Here is a 22,563-nt window from a genome sequence, read left to right as displayed (position 1 = left end):
AAATGCAATATTCGTATTGAAAACACATTTTGAAGAACGCAAATGATGGCTATGTCATTTTTGACAAATGCAATATTCGTATTGAAAACACATTGCTATGAACTTTTGAGGAAACTATTTTTTTTAATGAAATAGTCATATCACTAAACTTTTATTTTGGAAAGAGAACAGGCCTTAAAAACTAATTGGCACACCGCTCTTCCCTTTAAAATTACAGTGTTTATTCAAAATAATATTAAAAGCATGTCGTTCCCTTTACTCCGAATTCGGCTTACTTCTTGAGAGGAATGGCCTCGAGGTTTATGACTTTATATAAAAATTGTCACGCATGACTGAGTTGCACCAGGTGCAGCGCCAAAGTACTGTACACTCATCAGTCAAACAGTGTCTAATTGGTATCAGCCGTTAAAAGTCAAAATGTTCCAGCAATATCAGACATTTGTTAATATTGCCTCATATCGGCCCAGACGGTTGGCGTAACCGTCTGGCACCTAACCGTGTCGCAGGTTCGACTCCCGATCCCGACGACCTTTGCTGCACATCACCCCCCATCTCTCTCCACATTTCCTGTCAGTCTACTGTTCCTATCAATAAAAAAAGGCAGAAAAAGCCCCCAAAAACATCTAAACAATATATATATATTGCCTCATATCCTTTAACCAGTTAAACCCCATACGTTGTCGAACAGAGTCGCTCAGGGTTTTTGCTCTACATTAAATATCTTAATTGGCAAGATCGACAAGCTCACACCGCGATGTGAGCTTGTCTTATCTGCTATTTTCTGCGAACGTTTTCCCAGAATACGGATGATGGGGTTTTAGTGGTTAAATTGGGGGCGGCACTGGCTCAAGAGGTAGGTAGAGCGACCGTCTTGGAATCGGAAGGTTCCCAGTTCGATCCCCGGGTGGTTGAAGTGTCCTTGAGCAAGACACTGAAGCCCTAACTGCTCCCGATGAGCAGGTCGGTGCCGTTGGTGTGTGACTGTGTGAAAATGAAATGTATTGTAAAGGGCTTTGATGCAGTCCATTTACCATTGACCTATAACCTCTGTTATGTACTTTAACCCATTAAAACTGGGAACGCATCTGTGTCACCACTTTAACCATTATTTCATACTTTGGCTATTCAAAAATAGCAGACCTACAAGCTCATAGCTATGAGCTAGTAGATCTGCTATTTTTGAAAAATCTTTGAAGATATATATATTTTTAAGCGAATATTTTTAACTCAAATCTTTGCTTCTGGGGGGTCCCTGGAACAACATATTTTGAGATCGGGGTCCGCGGCCAAATACATTATCTAAAAATGTTCCTAACATACTGTTATATCAGCTATATCAGTGGTGCTCCAACTTTTCCATTTCAAGGACCCCCGAAATGATATGTATTTGGCCATGGACCCCAATCTCAAAATATGGTGTTCCAGGGACCCCCAGAAGCACAGATCGGAGTTAAATTTTTTCGCTTTCAAACATATATATATATAGTTTGTTTTTTTTATTGCCAAAGAAATCTTCATGGATTAAGTTGACATTTGTCCCTATGTACAGTTATAGCCGCTGGTTATGTCAAGCCAGGGCCGAAGATCTGTCGGATATAGCTTCACTGAAGGCCTTATATCAAACTGGTAAGTGTGCGTTTGATGCAAGTCGATGCAAAGTCCCTAAAAGTTTGCAACACACACATGCGTGCCTGCATCTTCCCTGTTGCTTTTAGAAACAGAACTTCTCAGCTCAGCTCTGGGGAGGACATAAGGCATCAGGGAACACATTAATCCCTTTTGTCATTATTTGTTTCTGGGATTATAACCAGAAAAGTAAATTAAATGTCCTGCGTGCTCACAGTTGGCGCTCCTCTCAAACACACTGCTCTTTTTGATCCTCCAGCTGTCTCTATCTCTGTGTATTATCTGCCTCTTGTATCTCTTTTCCTGTCTCCTTCCATCTCTCCTCTTGTTCTCTCTCTCTCTGTGTCACTGGCCTTTATAACCAGTAGGTGGCAGTATTATTCCACTGGCAGGCTTGCCAACAAACCATCTACAGTATCTTGTACCTTGTCAAGCAGTTCATGCAGACACATAATTAATAATAACACAATTAAAATAGTTGTCCATTGTTCAAATCCTTCTCCTTCCTGTCTCTCCTGTCCAAACAAAACCCCAACATGTCATAAAGAAGATCTTAAAACACACACAAGAACTTGGACTCCAAGCTGTTTGACTGAATGAACCACTTAAAGGACAACTTCACCCATTTTCAACCTATCTTCATATAATTGGTCCTCACTAATGCTGATTCCTCTTGCTCACTCGCTCTTCGATCTCCGCGGGGAGTGGGTGGGCGTGGCTGGCCCGTCCCGAAAGAGCCTCCAGCTTCCTCCACCGCATCCTCCTGTCCACCCCGTCCAGTGTGGCCCTAATGACAGAGCCAGGCTGTTAAGGCTAATTGTGTCCCCGAGCCCTCGTGTGACAACAAAGACCCCTGTTATTGAACAAAAACTCTATAGCAATGATTGCCTAGCCTGGAAACCAGACGAATCTGCCAGTGCAAAAAAAAGAATCTGGCCCCACTCGGTTGTGATTTGATTTCCCTGCCCCCGAAGTTCTGGGGCACCAATCAGGGCCCAGTATGCAAATATGGGGTTTTATCACCAGACAGACGCATTTATTCTGCCCCTTGGGAAATGAAGGTTCCACATAGAGATTCCAGACTAATGTAACACTTATTTGGGCAACAAAATATCACTTACAGCACTTTTTTAAATCAAGCAACAACTTGTTAATTCTGTGTACAAGCATGACATTAGCATAACTGTGTGTATAACATGTATATGGTATGTCTTAGGTGTGGACTTGTGTGGCAGAACCGTAATGGTGGTCGTAGGAAGGAATATCCCTGTCTCCCTCATTGACCTGGAGAAGGTAACTCTCATGCCTCTGCTGACATTCACTGTGACTGAAATGCCATTCTGAAACCCCTTGAAATTAGAGGTGTGTGTGTGCGTGTGCATGTGCACGTTTGTACTTTTAGAAAGGCTTATTATACCCCAGTTTGAGTTTCGTAGTTGCGTTTTGATTGGCAGCGGTGGCCTAGTGGTTAGAGGGGCGGCCTTGATACCGGAAGGTCCCTAGTTCGATTCCCCAATTCATCACATCAATCATGAATCACCGCTGAATAGCCCTTGAGCAAGGCTTCCATGCAGGGTCTGGCTGTAAATAAGTTTCGCACTTAGTCCAACACCCTGGGTAAACAACAAACTTTGCTTTTGCTTTGCTTTGGCTGAGAGGTATTCTAATGACTGCCAATAACAGCAATCAGATCACATCTCTATAAAAGTATTGCTCTTCCTTATTAGCCTTTATTATACCTGTAACCTAGCAACGACGGCAACAAAGTAATGTTAACTATAGCATCAGTTTGCTACTGGGCTAAAATAAATTATAGTTAAATCTATTGGCCTTGGAAAAAAATTACTTGAAGAATCTGAACTTAAAACTGTTGACCAGCCTGCACCGAAAATACCTCAAATGAGCTCAATCTATCGTTTATCCCACTTTTATGATGACCTACTGTAGATGCAGTAGATACAGTAGGGACAGGATTAAAAAAAAAACATTTTAAATAAACTTTCATAATAGCACCGAAAATGGCAGATCTACAAGCTTATTTCGGTTATTTTCGGTGCGCAACATGCTTTCAAAGAGGACATGCTGGCCTGTGTGGACTCCAAATGACTGAAATCAGTCGTGGGCGACTGAGAACTTTAATCAATGAAATCTAAGAATGACCTCGACAAATAGTCTGTTGAACTTCTGATTTGTCAGGTAGGTACTAAATCAGTGGGTGCTTCATGGCCTTTAACCCTCAATATAATGCGTCTAGACGTCGTGACAGGCACTTTCCCCACGTTTTTCAGGAAAGTAACATTGCGGGAAATATTTTCGGTCAATGGTCATGATCACAGATTCTGTGTCCTTAAATATTTGTCTTTCATTCATGCATAAACATCAGAACTTGAAATCGACGTGTAAATATGAAAATAATGCATAAATGTCAACTTATTAATAATTTCCTACTTATTCTCTTGGGTTGTCTGTCAGAAAAATATAAATTATTAACCCACACCATCGTGTTAAAATGACCAGTTTAGAAACGAAAGTTCAATTTTGATCTTCTGCTGAGACGATAGTCCAGGGAGTGGTGGTTCGGCCTGCTGGCCGCACACTGAGACAAGGCATAGAAATAATGGAAGGAATGTCTCACCTTGGCTCACGTACCCTGAGCTACGGGTATTCAGATGCAATGTACTCTGGGATAGTTTAGACCTGTGGTTTTCAACCCTTTTCATATCAAGGGACCATTATTTATTCGGCATTTGAGCCACTGACCACCATTTGATGAGATTTAGCCTCTCAGACCCAAGACTTAGAATATTTTGTTATCGCTGGATAAGATTTGGTCCACAATTCCGTGCTGTATTGATGTTGGTACCATAGGAGAGATAACAGGCAAACGTTGATCAAAATAACTATTCTTTACTTAAGTAAATGCTTTAGGCTTACGGTTAAAAATGACCCCAAAAAATTAAGAATGACATTCATAAAATGATCAAATCACCGTCGTGAAACGTTGATGTTCTCAATACAAATAATACAAACGTGTGTGTGTGTGTGTGTGTGTGTGTGCAGGCCCTGCTGTATTTCATCCACGTGATGGACCACATCACAGTTAAGGAGTATGTGATGGTTTACTTCCACACCCTGACCGTGGAGCACAACCACCTGAACGCCGACTTCCTCAAGAAGCTCCATGACATCGTAGACGCCAAGTAAGCCTCCATCAGTCCATCCATTCAGTGGTTTTGGCGGTGTGTTTATAGCCAAAACAACAAAAAAAACTGTATCGTAATCACCTGAACACATTATTTGGTAATGTCTTGCGAACATGTACACGACAGCGTCGAGCAGAAACCTCTTATCTCCATATTCTAACTTTTTATGTTTTTTTCTCGTAAATGAATGCACTACTTGATCATACTACTTGATCATACTACTTGATCATACTACTTGATCATTACTACAAAAGTATCAAAAGTAGCAGATCCACAAGCTCGAGCTTGTAGATCTGCAACTTTTTGTTTTGGAGATATGAGGTTTCCACCCGACAGAGACGAGGAAAATATAAAGATCTTTTCATTGTTGAAATAATTAACGACATTTCTGGGCACTTTTTAAGAAACAGGTAAGTCTTAACTCATTCAGTGCCCAGCTTATTTATGGAATTTTGGCTCTGAGTGCCACAGCCAAAATTCATTGTAATAAAAAAGTGCTTAGGAGCCGAGATACAGCCTTTTTCAGTAAGAAGTTAAACAAAGAGTGAATGGAGCAGCAAATCTTTCATGTTTTTCAAAAAAAAAAAATTCTCATGACGTCTTAGACGTCATGTGGCGCTCAGGGCGTCAGGCCACGTGACGTCTTAGACGTCATGTGGCACTGAATGAGTTAACTATCAATCAAATGTATTTATATAGCACATTTAAAAACAACTCGCATTGTACCACAGATCAATATAAACGACAAAACAGCAATCAATAGTAAAACAACACACAGTCATAGTAGTAAGTCAGTAGAAAAAAACATTCAAAGCAGCAAAGCAACATTATAGGATGGTGCAAATTCAGCCGTCGGGGGGGATTCAAAAGCATTTGTGTAATTTTAGATTTCTTTGGCTATTCAAAAATACCAAATATAAAAGCTCATAGCACGGCACAGAGTGCCGTGCTATGAGCTTGTAGATCTGCTATTTTTGAAAAATCGTGAATATTTATTTATTTATTTTTAATATTTATTTTAAAAAACTGTTAGGATTTAGGATTCTAGTTTTCGGGATGGCCAATGTCCCCCATGTCTGCTGACCTGAGGGTTCTAGTGGAAAGAGAAAAAGAGGTCAGCAATGTTACGTAGGAGGGGGCCAGCCCATATACAGCTTTGTAAACCAAAAAGGAGAATCTTGAAGTTGATTCTGGACAGTACTGGTAGCCAGTGGAGAGAGTCCAGGACAGGGTTTATGGTCCCAGTGTAAAAGGAGTTGCAATAGTCTAAACGAGACGATATGAGGGCGTGGAGGACTATCTCGAGGTTGTGTACAGAAAGAAATGTATCTTGTTATAGACACTACTTCTGGCAAGAGTCATAATGTAGAGCCGTATTGGTCTATGTAAAACCACTGAATGAGTCTGGTTTTATTATGTGTGCCATTCTGCATCCCCATTGTGATAACCAGGACCATAGCAATCAAAGAAGGACGCGCAACAATGATCTATATTTGAATTGCAAATTCATCAAATCGCTTGCATGTCTCGTCGAGAAAACGGGTGCAGCCTTCGTCCCTCTCTCCCACGATAGTGCTTTCACCACGACAAGACTGTCTTACTGTTTCCAGGACAAAAGACTTTTCATGTCCAGCGCTGTATGTGCTGAGGAGGCTCGTTCTAAGAATTGACATAATTTGGCTTGCAACCGCTTCTCTGACCGCATCTCCATCTTTTAGCCAGAGCTGTGTCCAAAACCAGATTCAACACAAAAGTCTTTCAGCGGATAGGCGATATGGTTTCAGAGTCGAAGAACGTCCATCCATACGGCGTAACGGTGCCACAAGTCCTCCGACCGCTTCTTGGCCTCGCTTGTGTTTGTTCTGTTTCTGTGCTCGGGGTAATAAGATACTAAATCTAACCAGGTGCAACCTGTGAGTAAAACGGCACAGTGCAAGATGAGCGTGTTCTCATGACCCTCCTCTTCCCCAATTGGTCTTCAGACCATGAAGATCAATATCTCTTGAGTCCTCCTCTAACTGTCGGTTTGTCGTTCTGGGGGTCTTGGTGGAGTGCGGTTGGCTGTCACGCTCGGCGAGAGCCCCGTTTCCTTCCACAGCCCTGTTGTGTCTCCAAAATGGATAAATTAACACTGAGGATTTTACTGCACATGCAGCTGCAGGACACGGCCAAGGTTGCAGTGTTTTGACTTTTGGAAAAAGCAAACTGAGCTGTGAAAAGCATTTTGGTCTTTTTTCGGGGGCCCAGTTTTGGAAAGTCTGGCGCACCGCTTCTGTTTTTGGAGCAGGAGCCCTCCCTCCCTTGGAGAGTGTCCTGGCCCCGGTGATGTATTGTTCGCGACGCTTCCTAAATCAGAGGCTGTAAGGTTTTGAAAACATGCCATTGTTTCGCACCAGCTCTGGACGGGCCCCAATCAATTTTTTACTATCATCACTTTGCAAACACCTCATTACATATTGCAGTAAAATTCACTTGCAGCAATACAATGAAACTCTTGTCAATGACCAATATCTTACCAACAGAAATTTTAAAAACCATGAACCTATTCCTTTTGACAGCCCTTTTTGACAGACATTTTATGATGGACAGATGCACAGGGCTTAGCAGTATATTGATATTATACCGATATTGTGATTAATGAGACTAGACATCGTCTGGGATTTTTGACATTGTAATATCGTGATGTGATTTAAGTGTTCTCTGTTCATGGTTTTTATCACTTACGCTTATACGGTATTTTATGCTTTAAAAAATAACCGATCTAGCAACATTAACAATATAAGTATCTTGTCAAAAATCTGATGATATTTTATATTATCCATATAGCCCAGCCCTACAGTTGCTGCTGAATTGAAATCAGTCGTCTTAGTTCTGGGTCAGTCAGAGCAGTGCTTCTCAAAGTGGGGTCCGGAGACCCCCTGGGGTCCCTCTGGGGGTTCCAGCCCCAGCAAATTCATTTTAACCATTCATACGTTGGCTATTCAAAAATAGCAGATCTTTATCAAGATCTACAAGCTTGTATATCTGCTATTTTTTTTTAATTAACCCCTAATTGCTCCCAGAGCGCCGCACAGTGGCTCCTCACTAATGATCACCTAATGATTATTTATACCATTGTGTGATAACATTACATTACATTACAATTTAAAACACAAAGTTACAATATGGAGATAGGAGGTTTCCGCCCGACAACAGCGATATCCGTTTAGGAAATAGGGTGGCCGATGGTGCAACTTAGAGCAGACCCTAAAAAAAAACAAGTTTCAGTTAGTTAGCTTCACGGTAAGACAGAGAAGCCACATCCTCCCATTATGTACAAAACCACTCTCACCTAAGGCCATCGTTGTGCACAGTAGTGTCTGTCTAATAAGATTCATTAACTTCTATCAGTGTGTGGTGTGAATGAAGGCTTCCTCTCTCGTTTTTTTCTCGTCTCACCACATCCCCTCTGCCTCAGGGACTGAACAAAATAAAAACCAACTTCCTCTGTCACTGGGGAATGTCTGTGCTGTGCAGTCACAATGCATGTTTTTCATTTCCATGTGCTCCTGCCCGGGCCATTCATGTTTGGCCCGGTCAGCCTGTTCCAGATACAAGGCTGAGAGGAATAAAAAAGCCAATGAAATAGATTGAAGAGAGAATGACAAAGACAAGCATGAGTTGGGTTTCATTTAACAGTGCGTGACTCTAGTAATTTTATTTACAGTCGACGGTTATTCTCTGTGCTTTGTTTTGACATTTTATATTGGGGGTTATTATTATAGTTGACATTGGACTACAGTGAAGAGTAGAATTCCCGTTCCTAAAATCACTAGGGACGTGCACACAACCACACACTTAAAAATCTACTGTCATTGATACCTTTTTCCGCATCTCTGACTACCAGGGTTATACCTGTCTTTCGATTTAACCCATTCAATCTGGGAACGCATCTGTGTCATTTTAGATTTTAGGTATAACCATTATTTTATACTTTGGCTCTTCAAAAAGTAGCAGATATACAAGCTCATAGCGCAGCACAGACTGCCGCGCTATGAGCTTGTTTTTTTTTTAAATAGATTATTTTTTTGCAAATATTTGAATTATTATTTTTTGCTTCTGGGGGTCCTGAGAACAAAATATTTTATATTAGTGGTTCTGAAACGTTTTCATGTCAAGGACCCCCAACATTATATGTATTTGGCTGCGGACCCCCATCTCAAATTATTTTGTAATAGGGACCCCCAGAAGCAAAGATTTGAGTTAAAAATGTTTAAAAAAATATATATATACTCAAAGATTTGCACAAATGTTAATGATTTTTTTCAAATAGCAGATTTACAAGCTCATAGCGCGGCATATCTGCTATTTTTGAATAGCCAAAGAAATCTAAAATCCTGGTCTTAATGGGTTAACGAGAAGGAAGATGTTGTTTTGAGGCATGCTTACAGCAAAGCTTCCCCTTTCTCTGTTGACTAGGGGGAAACCCCTTACAGTCATAACATCCAGTGACAGTTGGAAAACCCTTAGCTCATTGCTGACAAACCGTGAAACAAGTCAGTCCAGTGTACCAACGCAAATTACCTGGAAATGCCACCATTCTGTCAACTTCCTCAAACTCTCATCACACTTTCAGACGTGACCAATAAATCTCACTGGGCCGGTGCCGTCATTTACGGGGCAGCGTTTTGCTGCCAAGGCTGGCAGTCGTTGTGTGTAACGAGTTCATCAGCCTGTCAGTCTCCATAATCCTGCACACAGTTGGACAGAGAGAAACTAATAAATAAGAAGAATGACACGGGATGTAGAGAGAAGATACAACTCTTAAGGCGGTTACACACCGGCGAATATGCGAATATACGCAAAATTCGGACTCGTTCCTAATAATTAAGACGCTTTTTTCGCTCCGCGAAACTGGTGTGGAAGCTTGCATTGACTTTATAAGGTTTAAAAAAAAAACGTATTATTCGCATGAAAAAAATCGCCCCGGTGTGTAAGGACCTTACCAGGGGCGATTTTTTCATGCGAATTATACGTTTTTTTTTAAAAACCTTATAAAGTCAATGCAAGCTTCCATGGAGCGAAAAAGCGAAGCGAAAAAGCGTCTTTTAATTATTCGGGACGAGTCCGAATTTTGCGTATATTCGCATATTCGCCGGTGTGTAATGACCTTGAAATCTATCTATACTATAATTCACAGACTGTGTGTGTGCGCGTATGTGTGTCTGATATACAAAATCTGTCCCGGGCATAACTCAGACGGCGTCTGTCCGACCATTCGGTCTCAAACTTGCCTTGTGTGTCCCATAATGACCCTGAGTTTCAGAGAACCGAAACCAAATCAACCAAATTAAATGACCACAATGGAAAGAAGTCCCCAGGACTTTTTTTGTGTTATCCTTTTAGCTTTTATGTCTGACTGACTGTACCTCGTGCTGTTCACATTTTTGTCTTAATAAAGTATTCAATCGACCAATCACGGTTTGCGTTGGCCAAGAGAAGCCGATGCATACGATACTCTCCCAATCTCCTCAGATCCGCGGTCAAGACGGATAGAAATATCCGTGGCTTTCGGATCGGGGGGGAAAACGTTCAGAACCCAAGATATCATGATCCGAAGATTTGCTCCTCCATTACTTCTTGTTTAACTTATTGCTTAAAAAGGCTGTATCTCTGCTCCAGTGTACTTTTTTTTTACTATGTATTTTTGGCCCAGACATGTTATTTTCAAAGGCAGACAATTAATGTCAACGAGGTCGAGATGACCTCGTTGACATTTGTGAAACCACACAGTGCAACCCTCAGTGATTAGCAACCATCAGGGGATCGATCATACTGGAGATAAATATTCTGTGACTGTGAGGCCGATTCTAAATCAGTAGTTAAACTTTTTCATGCCAAGGACCCCCAAAATGATATATTTGGCCGCGCAGACCTTATTTTGAAAATCTTTTTTTTGCCAGGGACCCCCAGAAGAGATTTTTGTTCAAATTGTTTTTTTTTTTTTCAAACGCTTTAAAGATTTTTCAAAAAATAGCAGATGTACAAGCTGCTGTGAGCTTGTATATCTGCCATTTTTGAATAGCCAACGCTAAAATCTAAAATGACACAGATGCTTTCCCGGTTTTAATTGGTTAATTGGGTAATTATTGCATTAAGCAATATCTTATCATTTGTATCATTGTATGTATCATGTATCATTTTGATTACTTCATCAACATAATGTATCATTTTGATTACTTCATCAACATATAATGCATAATTTTGCTTTGCTTCATCAACATAATGCATCATTTTGCTTTTCTTCATCAACATAATGCATCATTTTGCTTTGCTTCATCAACATAATGTAACTTGATTACTTTTTCATGACTTTTCTAAACACTAGATAATAAACCAGGCATTTTTCTAGTACAACAGTGAACAGTTACACTGTAGGCCCTCATTAAGATATTTATAATTTTCTTGTTTAGTAATTCTGTTGCACGTACAGTATGTATTCCATCACTTCACAACTCTGCTCACTGTTTGAGAAACACCACTTTAAAGATGTGATTATGTTGCGTTTTTAAAGTATTGAGCAATGAACATCAGGTCATTGGTTTTCCCCGAAATGATTTGGCAGTAGAAAGTTTTGTACATTATTTATACTCGGTTGTTGCTTACTAAGCAGACTTTTTGGGATAACCACTTCTGCTTGCTGTGAAGTACATAAAAAAAAACCCACTGGTGCTGTAGCAGGGTTTATTGTTTTTGTATATTTAATCATCAATAATTCTTCACATTTAAATTTTCATGTCACAGTCCCCCAAATTGATTTGTATTTGGCCGCGGAAAAAAAAGATTTAGTGCCAAGGACCCCATAAGAGAGGATTTGTCAGATTTTTCAAAAACAGACGAAAAACGTAATGGGACTCAAGTGTTTAACCCATTAAAACCGGGAATGTGTCTGTGTAACCACTTGAACCATAATTTTTGCTTGTATATCTGTTATTTAGCAGATATACAAGCTCATAGCGCGGCACAGAGTGCTGCGCTATGAGCTTGTAGATCTGCAATTTTTTTTTTATTGTGAAACATTGTGCAAATCTTTATACATATTTTTATAGCAAACATTATGAACTCAAATCTTTGCTTCTGGGGGTCCCTTTAACAAAATATTTTCTTTTGGGGGTAATTTTGGAGGTCCTTGACATGAAAAAGTTTGTGAACCACTGATATAGCAACATAAGTCTTTTAGAAAACTGTAAAAAAAAAAAAATATTACACATTTTGTAGAATCGGAACCCCAGGCCTTAATGGGTTAAACTGTTCTTCATTTTGCTGGGGTTCCCCCTGGAACCCCCTCAAGCACCCTCGAGCCCCCACCCGGACCTCACCCGGACTTTAGTGCAGCACGATATTAGTGCCTGCAATAGAAAGGACAACCAGAGCTCAGGTTTAGGTGGCAAAGCTCATTGGCAGCTAGTGATAGGACTAGCGGGGCAAGTGCCGAGCAACCATTCAAATAAATGGGGAGACAATTACGACTGTCACGCCAAGCTACCCTGGAAGGTTTCACAGCTGAAATGTTAAGAGTCCTCTGCCAAGAAGTGATCTGTAGACCCTCGGGGCAAGAGTTTTTATGCCTCCCTGTCCAACACGAAACGGGCTGACGCTTTGTAACTCAATTCATGACGCGTCAAACTTCATTAGTGTAGCAAAAGGAAAAGTCCTGCTTCCCAGGGAAAAATAAACAAATACATTTTTGAGGTTGTCTCTGTCGAGCATCTATACGAACACAATTGTCCCGTGTTCGGGGGAGGGTGAGAATTGTCACTTCACGTACTCCTACGGACTGGGGGCGGCATCTATGAGCAGGGAGTGTTGGGTGCGAGGAGTAGGACGAAGGCTCTACGTGCTCCCGGTGGGGGCTCCTCACTGGTAGGCGAGTCAGTAGGATACGACACAGTAATGTGTGTGGGGAGGAATTAATTGGCCATAACGGCTAAATTGGGGAGGAAAAAAAGGGTCAAAAGGAAAAGAAAAAAAAAGTTTTGTTTAAACAAAAACATCAGTTAAATCCCCTTTTAACAACTGTCTCGTTATGTTGTACATGTTGTGTGGGGCGGGTGGCAGCCAAGGGGCTTTGGGGTCGGTCGCAGGCTTCCACGGTTTGGTGCATGAATCATCTTAATTGACGTGTTGTAGACGCACTTTGGAACGGTGCCTTTTTTCAAAATGTCCTCAGTTCATCCTTAACCCATTAAGACCAGGAACGCATCTGTGTCATTTTAAGATTTCTTTGGCTATTCAAAAATAGCAGATAAACAAGCTCGTGAGCTTGTAGATCTGCTATTTTTGAAAAATCGTAAAAATATGTGCATCTTTTTTTTTTTTTTAAGCCAACATTTTTAACTCAAATCTTTGCTTCTGGGGGATTCTACAAATGTCTTCTAAATCCAGACCAAAACTGTTTTCTGAAAAACGTATGTTGCCATAATATCTATCAGTAGTTCTCAAACATTTTCATGTCAAGGACCACCCAAAATGATAATTAGTGATAAAAAGTATTTAAAAAAATAGCAGATCTACAAGCTCATACAGCCAAAGAAATCCTAAAATGACACGGATGCGTTCCCGGTCTTAATGGCCTAACTAAGCATCTGGCCTGCACTCCTCTCTGCTGGCCATGTTTTGCAGGAGGATTCATCCACATCGAATCGCTGTTCATGCTCCCCGCGGCCCCCAGCCGCTCCACGCTGTGGCCCACAGCCTCTCTGAGCCGGCCCATCCTGAGGCCAGAAAAAAACTGGAAAACACGCAGAAACCTTTTCCAAAACACTCATAGAGATTATGATCTATTATTATTATTATTATTTTGTCCAGGAAACGGATGAGTGTGGTGAGGAGGTCAGTCTGTGTTTTTGGGGGCCTCTAGGGATGCAGGGGGATCAGATCATGTGATCTTGATCATTACGTCATGTTGTAACACTCCTGAGTCCTGAGTATCTCTCTCCGGGGTGCTTTTGTTAAGTTTGTCAGCTGGTGTTCATAGCCTCGTTGCCTCATGCTGACCTCTGTGTATGAACAGATGCGGTCCATACCAGCCACAGCACCAGTGTGTGTGTGTGTGTGCGTGTGTGCTACAGTACGTGACACAGGTCAGTTTTCTGGAGAAGAACGTGGGCTTTTCGCACTGATGATGAGGGACTGTTTTGAAGTACATGAAGCTAATGACTCACTCTGGTCTGACGTCTGCCTATTTCGTCGCTGTCGGGCAGAAACCTCTTATCTCCATATTCTAACTTTTAGTATTTTTTTCGTACATTAACGCCCTACTTGATCACACAATATGGTGAATACTCTGTAAAATCGTATTTTATTTAACCACTTGAATAAAACCCCATATACTTAGTTGTCCGGGGTCCATTCATACTAGGTCTTCTCCTTTTTTCCTACCAAATCTCTTTGGTGACGATAACGGATCTACAAACCCACCACAACGTGTCGGGAGCATGCATTTGTTCTATTTTGCAATGGGAGAAATATTCTGTGGTTGAGAGTGTACAAAATGGAACCAAATGGAGTTCTGGACCCATTCAGGATACATTTGGTTCCGGTGGCACACTCCCAAATGAAATCAACACTGAGGATTTGACTGGGTACTGTGGTGATTTGTAATGTTTTTATTTTAGGTTTAGTCTGCAAAATAAAACGCATCACAGTCATCACCTGAACGTGATACATGCCATAATTATGTAAATTTTTCTAAACAAACCCATTAAAGTTCTCAGTCGCCATGACTGATTTCAGTCATTTGGATTCCATAGAAGCCAGCATGTCTTCTATGGAAGCATGTTGCGCAGTGAAGATAGTCGATCTACAAGCTCTCGATGCGTCTGTGACGCATTGACAGCTTGAAGATGGGCTATTTTTTAATTAATTTAAGATTAGAGCATTTGAAGTTGTCAAACTAGCATTTACGGAAGCATCTTCCATAAAATCTTAATAGTATCGGATATTTCATATAAAAGCAAAGGTTAATGCCTCAACCTGTGATTTCTTCACCAGGTTGGCAGTATGTAGAACAGCAGGAACAATATTACTAAAACATAATCATTTTACATATTGTGTTAATTGTTTAGGAATCAGCGCTAGTGTCGTTTCAAAATGTTTCACAAATCGCGCATTAGGACTTGGCCATAAAAACATGTTCAGTCGTGAGATTTTATTTAGCTTTAATCCATGCAAACCACAAATTGCACAGCATTGTCACGTGTAGCCAGTGCTAAGTAGATTAACTAGAAAATATCATATCATGGTCTAATGACCCCGTGTCTTTAGAAGGGAACAATTAAGAGAAATCTTAAGGCAATTAGTAACTGCTATTTAGATAAGACTGATTATTATTTACTTAAGAGTATGTTCCTTTTTAATGAGTAGCATGTCCAGCTGTTTTTCTGCAGGCGTTTTCCATTTGCTAAATACAACGGTGTGTAAAAACCCTGATTGGTAATGTTTAGTTGATGAGGATCCATGCAACGTGAGGGAGATATTGGCTAAATGAGGGAAAAGACGCTAGGTGGTCTTGGTCCCTCTATAGTGTGTATATCGTCTCTGTCGGGTGGAAACCTCATATGTCCAAAACATAGTAAATCTACAAGCTTGAAAGTAGTAGATCTACAAGCTCTAAACATTTTGAGCTTGTAGATCTTTTGCTACTTTTGTGTGAAGCTACAGTATATTATGATCAACTAGGGCGCTAATTTACGAATAAACACAAAAAGTTAGAATGTGGAGATGAGAGGTTTCTGCCCGACAGCGACGATATACTGTACACTATGTTTAAGTGGGTGCATGTGTGGTCTAGCAGGTAATTGTTGACATATGGTGAAGACGGGTGTTTTTATGGTTTGGGTTCAACGCACATGCAGCTTCTTCTTACGGCCGATCTACACCAGACTTTTTAAAGCGAGCGTATGCGTGGTGCGTACAGCGCGTTTGTTTAGATCCAAGTGGTTGTCAATGATACCGGCTACACCAGGCGCGCGGATACGTGATTCCCCCATACGCAGTGTGTGCGAAAATTCTCTGGTGTGTTTACACCGTTACCTGCTGCATAGCTTAGAACAGTTGTTCCCAAACGGTATGCCAACATGTTCTGGTGTAGCCTGGTAAACCCTCCCTCCGGAAATCTCTTTTCCATTTGATTCCAGGAGTGAGTCTGGCATGAAGGCTTGTATGGGCGTTTCTAGTGCATTACCAAATAACCGAGCCAATCAGCGTCCTCGCTCATTGTTTTGTGATTGACAGCGGGGGTAGGCCAATCAGGTGGAACCCGAGTTGTTCACACGTCATTAATCAATACACCTTTCATACAAGCTGCTCATTAACATCAAAGACAAACCAATTACTCCTGGTGATAATCACTGCAGCCTAAAGTGGCTTAATTGGACATCAAAGGGCCACTTGGACATCAAAGCTACATTACTCCCGCCCAGCTCCAGCCCACAGCCAAATTGCCCATATAGGTCTACAGGCCAGACTCACTCCTGAAATAAAATACGAATGAGATTTCTGGAGGGAGGGTTTACCAGGCTAGTTCTGGTGTGCTTTGGGATTTTTGTGACAACCACACATTTGTATTGCAATATATACAACTATACAAAACATTTTATTCACTACTCTTTGCGCACTCATTTCCAATACAGGGGCAAATTATATATCCTAAGAAAATATTTTAACCACCTCCAACCTGGCATCTGTATTTTGGGCATGTCTTGAGCGCATAAAGTTTGAAAACCACTGGCTTCGAGATTCATGTGAAATTCATAGTTGCCTAAATCAAGGTAGAGCAAGCTAAAGCGTTTTATGTAACTACTGTATGCAGGGTAATTCACCAAGTTTGAATCTTCGAAAGCCTTAAGCTTAATATATACTCATTCACTTGCCAAAAAGAACTGACCTACAGGCTACAGTAACAATGTGTTGTTTGCTTGTAGATTTGTTCCTTTGGGCAAGCAGCAGGTTAGCGAATTGAATGAGCCGTGAGATCGTAATGGATGTTACTAAGGTTTATTGAATATCCTGTTTGATATCCTGTTGTCATCGCAGTGCATTCTCAGGCATAAGTTATGTCGCGTCACAATTGGTTATCGGTCAGGGCTGGGTGGGGAACAAGTACCTCCCAGATTATGCAAGGACAACAAAAGCATTGACAGCCAAGTTAATGTAAAGAGCACCGTTGATGCATAGCGTGTACATCAAAGTACTTTCTACCGAGTTCCCACGAGTCCTGAACATCTGTGGAAATGCCAAAAGTAAAAGCAAGGCCACGGTATAGCACTATTATTTGGAAAGAAGGCGTTGATTGACTGAATTAACAAGTGGCACTCGATCATGAATTGGCGGTGGGCGCTTTTAATATAGTTTAATATAGTTTGGAATTACAGTCTGGAAATTGCAGGAAATGACTTTACCAGGTGCTGAAAATATGGAAAATCCCCCCCTCCCCCCATTCCACTGTCGAGTAATTAATTTTCAGGAGAGTAGCAGTGTTAACTCTTGCATTGGGTGCAATAGTACAGTGACATATTGCATTGCTTCTTATCACATTAAATACGTAGTGTTAATTTAACTGAAGAGTGTGCAAATTGTACACTTTTTACATTTTTAAATTAACACCGATTTGACTGTGCAGCAACTGTTGAAACAGCATTTACAAACATGAATAATTTGTGGGCACGTATGATTACATGTGTGTCCACATGCATGTGTGTGTGAGCTCATGCATGTATGTGTGTGTGTGTGTGTGTGTGTGTGTGTTGCGGTGCTTGTGTGTGTGACTGGTAAATGTTTCCATGCCGTTGGATGACGGCAAGGTGATTGTGTGTACCGTTTGTATTTTTTGGGACACGACCACGTACCTTGGCCTCAGAGAAGTGCTTTTGGACATCATATTAGAAGCGATTATATGCATATTTGGCCACTGGCAGTCCATTAAAAATAGGGGAAAAAGGAAGATAAAGTAAAATAAATAAATAAAAAGAATGGCATTTTTCTCTTTGTCATATTTCTGGGTTTGATTCAGGGACTGCTGTTTTTTTTTCTTTCTCCCCTTTGGACAGGAAATAACGAGTCATTATCACGATAATGATCTCACATTCTGATACAGAGCTGTAAGCACTTCTGTTTTCTGCATTTCAGGTTTAAAAGGAACCTGAGGGCGTTCTACTTCGTACACCCAACCTTTCGCTCCAAGGTAAACAATATATGTACACACACGCACACGCACACACACACACACACACTCCCATTCTTAACTAATTGGTGTGGTAATCTCTCTTTCGTGGGTTTGGGAGATGAGGTCACATAGCATACAGTAGTTCTGGGTTCACATGAACATGGACTGAAGCAGTTTCAGGGTTCACATTAACATGGACTGAAGCACTTTCAAACGGCCTATACTGTACAGTATATAGATAGTTAGATAGGTAAGTTGTAGAGCAGGAGTCTTCAACAGGGGGTCCAGGACCCCTAGGGGGTCCTCAGGGAAACTACAGGTGGTCCGCCAAATCTTTGTGTGATGGGGAACATTAGCCCGAAAAATTGCAGCTCTAAAGCTCACAACGCCTCGCAGCAGAACGAGGCGTTGTGAGCTATTTTCGGAGAGTTGGTGTAGAGAGAAAAAGAGCAGACCAAGTACAGAGCCAACAGTCAAGTTGACTAAATATTGAGGGTACAATACATGAATCCAACATATTAACTCATTGACTGCCACTGATGAGTACACTCGTCAGTTAGCCCGAGGTCCACACTGCCAATGACGAGTTGACGAGTGTGTGGTGTTTTCAATGGTATACGCTAGAGGGCGCTGTTCACCAACCTATAAGTGATCCTATGACTTCTGGAGAACAGCAGACCCGTAAATAATGTGATCACAACAAACCCAGCCCCGTCTGATCTAATGTTAAAGGATTTAGAAAAAGCATTTTTCTCTGCTTTTCTGTTGCTTTTTGGCACTCTGAATCGCTGGCAAGGGCAGCCATGTTTCACTCTGGCAGTCAATGAGTTAATTGAACAGATAATTTGTAAACAAACAAACAAACAAAACATTAATTTACCCAACACTGATGATGGTGCTGTCAAGCAAGTCTGAAGCTATCTATGAAAAAGCAACACAATGCAACACAATTGTATACACTATGTAGTGGGGGTCCCTGCTTCATCTCTCTCTCAGCAAAGGGGTCCTTGAACCTGAAAATCATAGAAGACCCCTGTTGTAGAGTATGCATAGAGGGTTGCCAGCGGGGGCCTAAAGGTTAGAGGAGAAAGGTTCTGGGACCGGCAGAAGAAATCCGGGTGGGGAAGTGAATGAACACCACTCACCCCTCCCTCAACACCACTGACGTGCCCTTGAGCAAGGCCCTCAACCCCTAAACTGCTGGAGCTGCTCTCAGTAGCCAACGGAATTAGACTGTGTGTGTGTGTGTGTGTGTGTGTGTGTTGCTGTAAAAGAGCGCTAGTGCTCAGCCCCTCTTCTCTCGGTAAATAAAGGCTAAAAACGTGCATGTATCTTCCACATAATACGTATTATGGTTTAACTTCATAGCCACCTCCATCTGCATCCCTCTCTTAATTTCTCTATCTCTCTCCTCATGCTTGCCCTTTTGTCACGTTCACTTTGTCAGTCTGTCTCTGTCTTATCATCCATCCAGCCGTCTCTTTTTCTCCCTCTCTCTGTCTCTTCCCTTAACACATTCCATGCCAGAGTTTAATCTCATAATGTACTCACCAGTGCCAGCGTTTTATTGTTGTTTTTTAGTTTTTTTCATGTCGCCACAGACCTCGCTAAATAAGTTAAAAGTGCGCGTTCATTTGGTTCTAAACACACAGCGGATCCGTGAGAAACAACCAGCGAAAACAGTTTCCAAATCCGTGCCGCCATCTTGAAGCTACAGCCGATAAACGGTAAACAGTGATCAGCGAGGAGAAAAACAACAACCAGAGAAAATCGAGTTTTAAACAGGATCCCAGACAGGAAGCGGATACGATCGGAAAAAACGGAACCCGAATAATTCCGTTTCCGACCGGAAACCGGAAACGGAAATGGATCAAAAAAATTCGGAAAGTGCACCTGGGGCACTTAACATGGGAATCGGCGGTTCGCGTAGATCTACGCGACTGGCACGCTGCGGCTTTAAATAGGTTCGCGTAGATCTACGCGACTGGCATGCAATGTGTTAAAGGAAAGCATTTGTGTCATTTTAGATTTTAGCGTTGGCTATTCAAAAATTTCCATTTTTGAAAAATCTTGAAAGAGTTTGAAAAATGTTGAATGATTTTGAATCTTCTCTTCTGGGCGGGTCCCTGGCACAACACTTTTTCAGATGTGGGGGGGGGGGGGGGTCCGCGGCCAAATACATATCAATTTGAGGGTCCTTGGCACAAAAAAGTTTTGAGAACTACTGATTTAGAAGGCGTTTGTAGAATCGGCCTCATGTCTTAATGAGTTAATTACTGCCCCTCCTCTCCCCAGGTGTCTACATGGTTCTTCACCTCCTTCAGTGTGTCTGGGATGAAGGAGAAGGTGCACTACCTGGACAGCCTGCGTCAGCTGTTCACCTGCATCAAGCCAGAGCAGATTGACATCCCTCCCTTCGTACTGGAGTACGATGCACGGGTCAGTGGCTTCACAAACACGCATGCACACACGCATACACACACACACACACACACACACACACACACACACACACACACACACACACACACACACACACACACACACACACACACACACACACACACACACACACACACACACACACACACTGTAACGGTTTCCACTGGAGTTTTGTTTTATTATTCTCAATGTTTTATTAATCCCATCTGGGGTGCCACTTTTAGGTTACCATATGGTTATTTGTATTAGTAGGTGTGCCAGGTAGACTCTGTCTACCATAGAAATATTATTTCTCCTTTTTTGTATTATGAGCTCTTCCTCATCTGGATTTTTAACCACTAGTGAAAACCACACAAAGGACTTACATATTTGATCAAAAAGTTTCAAAATAAACGAAAGGAAACAAAATATAATTCAGACCGGCCAGAATGCTGAGAATCGCACTGTTGTTTTAGGATCCGATTTCAGGGTGCGGTGATTGACAGGCGGCTCGCAGACCATTCCGGGCCGTCACAACACACACACATGCAGGACTCACACCTGCACACAGATGGAGACACGCATGACAGGCAGCCGCATACAGACATACGCACACGTGCAGATAAATGATCACACATGGTTGCAGGAACATGCACAGTGCACACACATACAGGTGTAGATACCCATGTTTGCTTACAAACAAGTACATACACAACACACACACACACACACACACACACACACACACACACACACACACACACACACACACACACACACACACACACACACACACACACACACACACACACACACACAATACAATATGAGCAGTTGGTTAACGTCATTAGATTGGGAGTTGACTGGGCTATTGGGGTAGAGCTGTGTTGTAGCGACAAAAAGTTAATAATTTTAAATATGTGTATACACCATATGAGTGCTATCAAAATGACAATGAGAATCTCAGCAGAATGGCATTTATTATGTCTTTCATTCAGGATAATCCTTCTTTCTGTATCTATGTTGTTGGTGACATGAATGCTGATGTGTCTGATGCGAACTCATTATTTGGTAAGCATGTAATTCAATTTTGTGTAGACAGTGGATTGATTTTATCTAGCAAGGTTCTTTTGCCTGATAATAGCTATACTTCTATTAGCGAGGCTTGGCACACTACTTCCTGGCTTGATCATTGCCTCTGTACAGTGGATGCTTATGACTCTATAGGTAAAATGGAGATTGGTTAGGATCTGGCTACCACCGACCACATACCCTTTCGTGTAGTGTTAAATACAGGCAATCTACCTTTGTTGCCTGTGGATATCAGCTTTAAGTGCAGGGAAAATAGACTGGGCTATACTGACCAAGAGAGATCTTGATAAATATGTAAATCTTTCTGATGCCTTGCTGGGTAACAGGTGCCAAAAGATGCACTATTGTGTTGCGACATGAACTGCAGGAATGTGCAACACTGTAATGATTTATCTTCCCTGTATGAATGAGTCCCTCTGTATTTCCAGCAGGCCTCTCCACAACATCGGTCAAAAGTATGTAATGCTAAGCCAGGGTGGAATAATCACGTTCAAGAGCTTCATGCAAAGGCTAGAATGGATTTTAAAACATGGGCTGAGTCTAGCAAAAGTAGACATGGCCCTCTGTTTGAGAATAAAAAATGCACTAACGCTAATTTTAAATGTGCCCTTCGGTTTATTAAAATAAATGAAAATATAATGAGGTCAGATTCACTGGCAAAGAAGCTGCAAAAGAATAATGTGAATGATTTCTGGAAGGAAATAAAAAATGATCAATAATTGTAAAACATCTCCATCAAATATAGATGGTGTGAGTGGTTCTGATGACATTTCACAGTTATGTCAGAAACGGTATTCTGAGCTGTTTAACTGTGTAAAAAGTAATCTGGAAGTAATGTGGAAAATGTTGATTTTAATGATGAGGTGATTGTTACTCCTGCTGAAGTTCATGAAGCAGTTTTGAAGCTAGGAGATAATAAGGCCTGCGGTCTGGACAATATAACAGCTGAACATCTTAAACTAGCCAGTAAGAAACAGTGTCCTTTGGTTGCTATGTGTTTTACAGTTTTTTTTGTTC

At 41.4% G+C, this 22,563-nt stretch overlaps 1 protein-coding gene across 2 annotated transcripts in view; it reads left to right on the top strand.

The window, feature by feature from the left end:
* The window catches only part of gdap2 (ganglioside induced differentiation associated protein 2), a 64,164-nt gene that overhangs the window by 25,217 nt on the left and 16,384 nt on the right, over window positions 1-22,563 (top strand). For both annotated transcript variants that reach the window (XR_013934960.1, XM_080457062.1), the window contains exons 9-13: window positions 1,550-1,626; window positions 2,843-2,919; window positions 4,687-4,826; window positions 17,997-18,051; window positions 20,329-20,472. Coding sequence is in view for 1 of the 2 variants with exons in the window: in XM_080457062.1 (XP_080313188.1) it covers window positions 1,550-1,626; window positions 2,843-2,919; window positions 4,687-4,826; window positions 17,997-18,051; window positions 20,329-20,472 (493 nt within the window). In the remaining variant the exon portion in view is untranslated. The remainder of the gene's footprint in view (window positions 1-1,549; window positions 1,627-2,842; window positions 2,920-4,686; window positions 4,827-17,996; window positions 18,052-20,328; window positions 20,473-22,563) is intronic.

This window comes from Gymnoscopelus braueri (genome assembly GCF_963280865.1).
Source record: "Gymnoscopelus braueri genome assembly, chromosome: 18".
Lineage (NCBI taxonomy): Eukaryota > Metazoa > Chordata > Actinopteri > Myctophiformes > Myctophidae > Gymnoscopelus > Gymnoscopelus braueri.
Note: the sequence above shows the minus strand (reverse complement) of the source record. Positions and strands in the feature narration are given on the sequence as shown.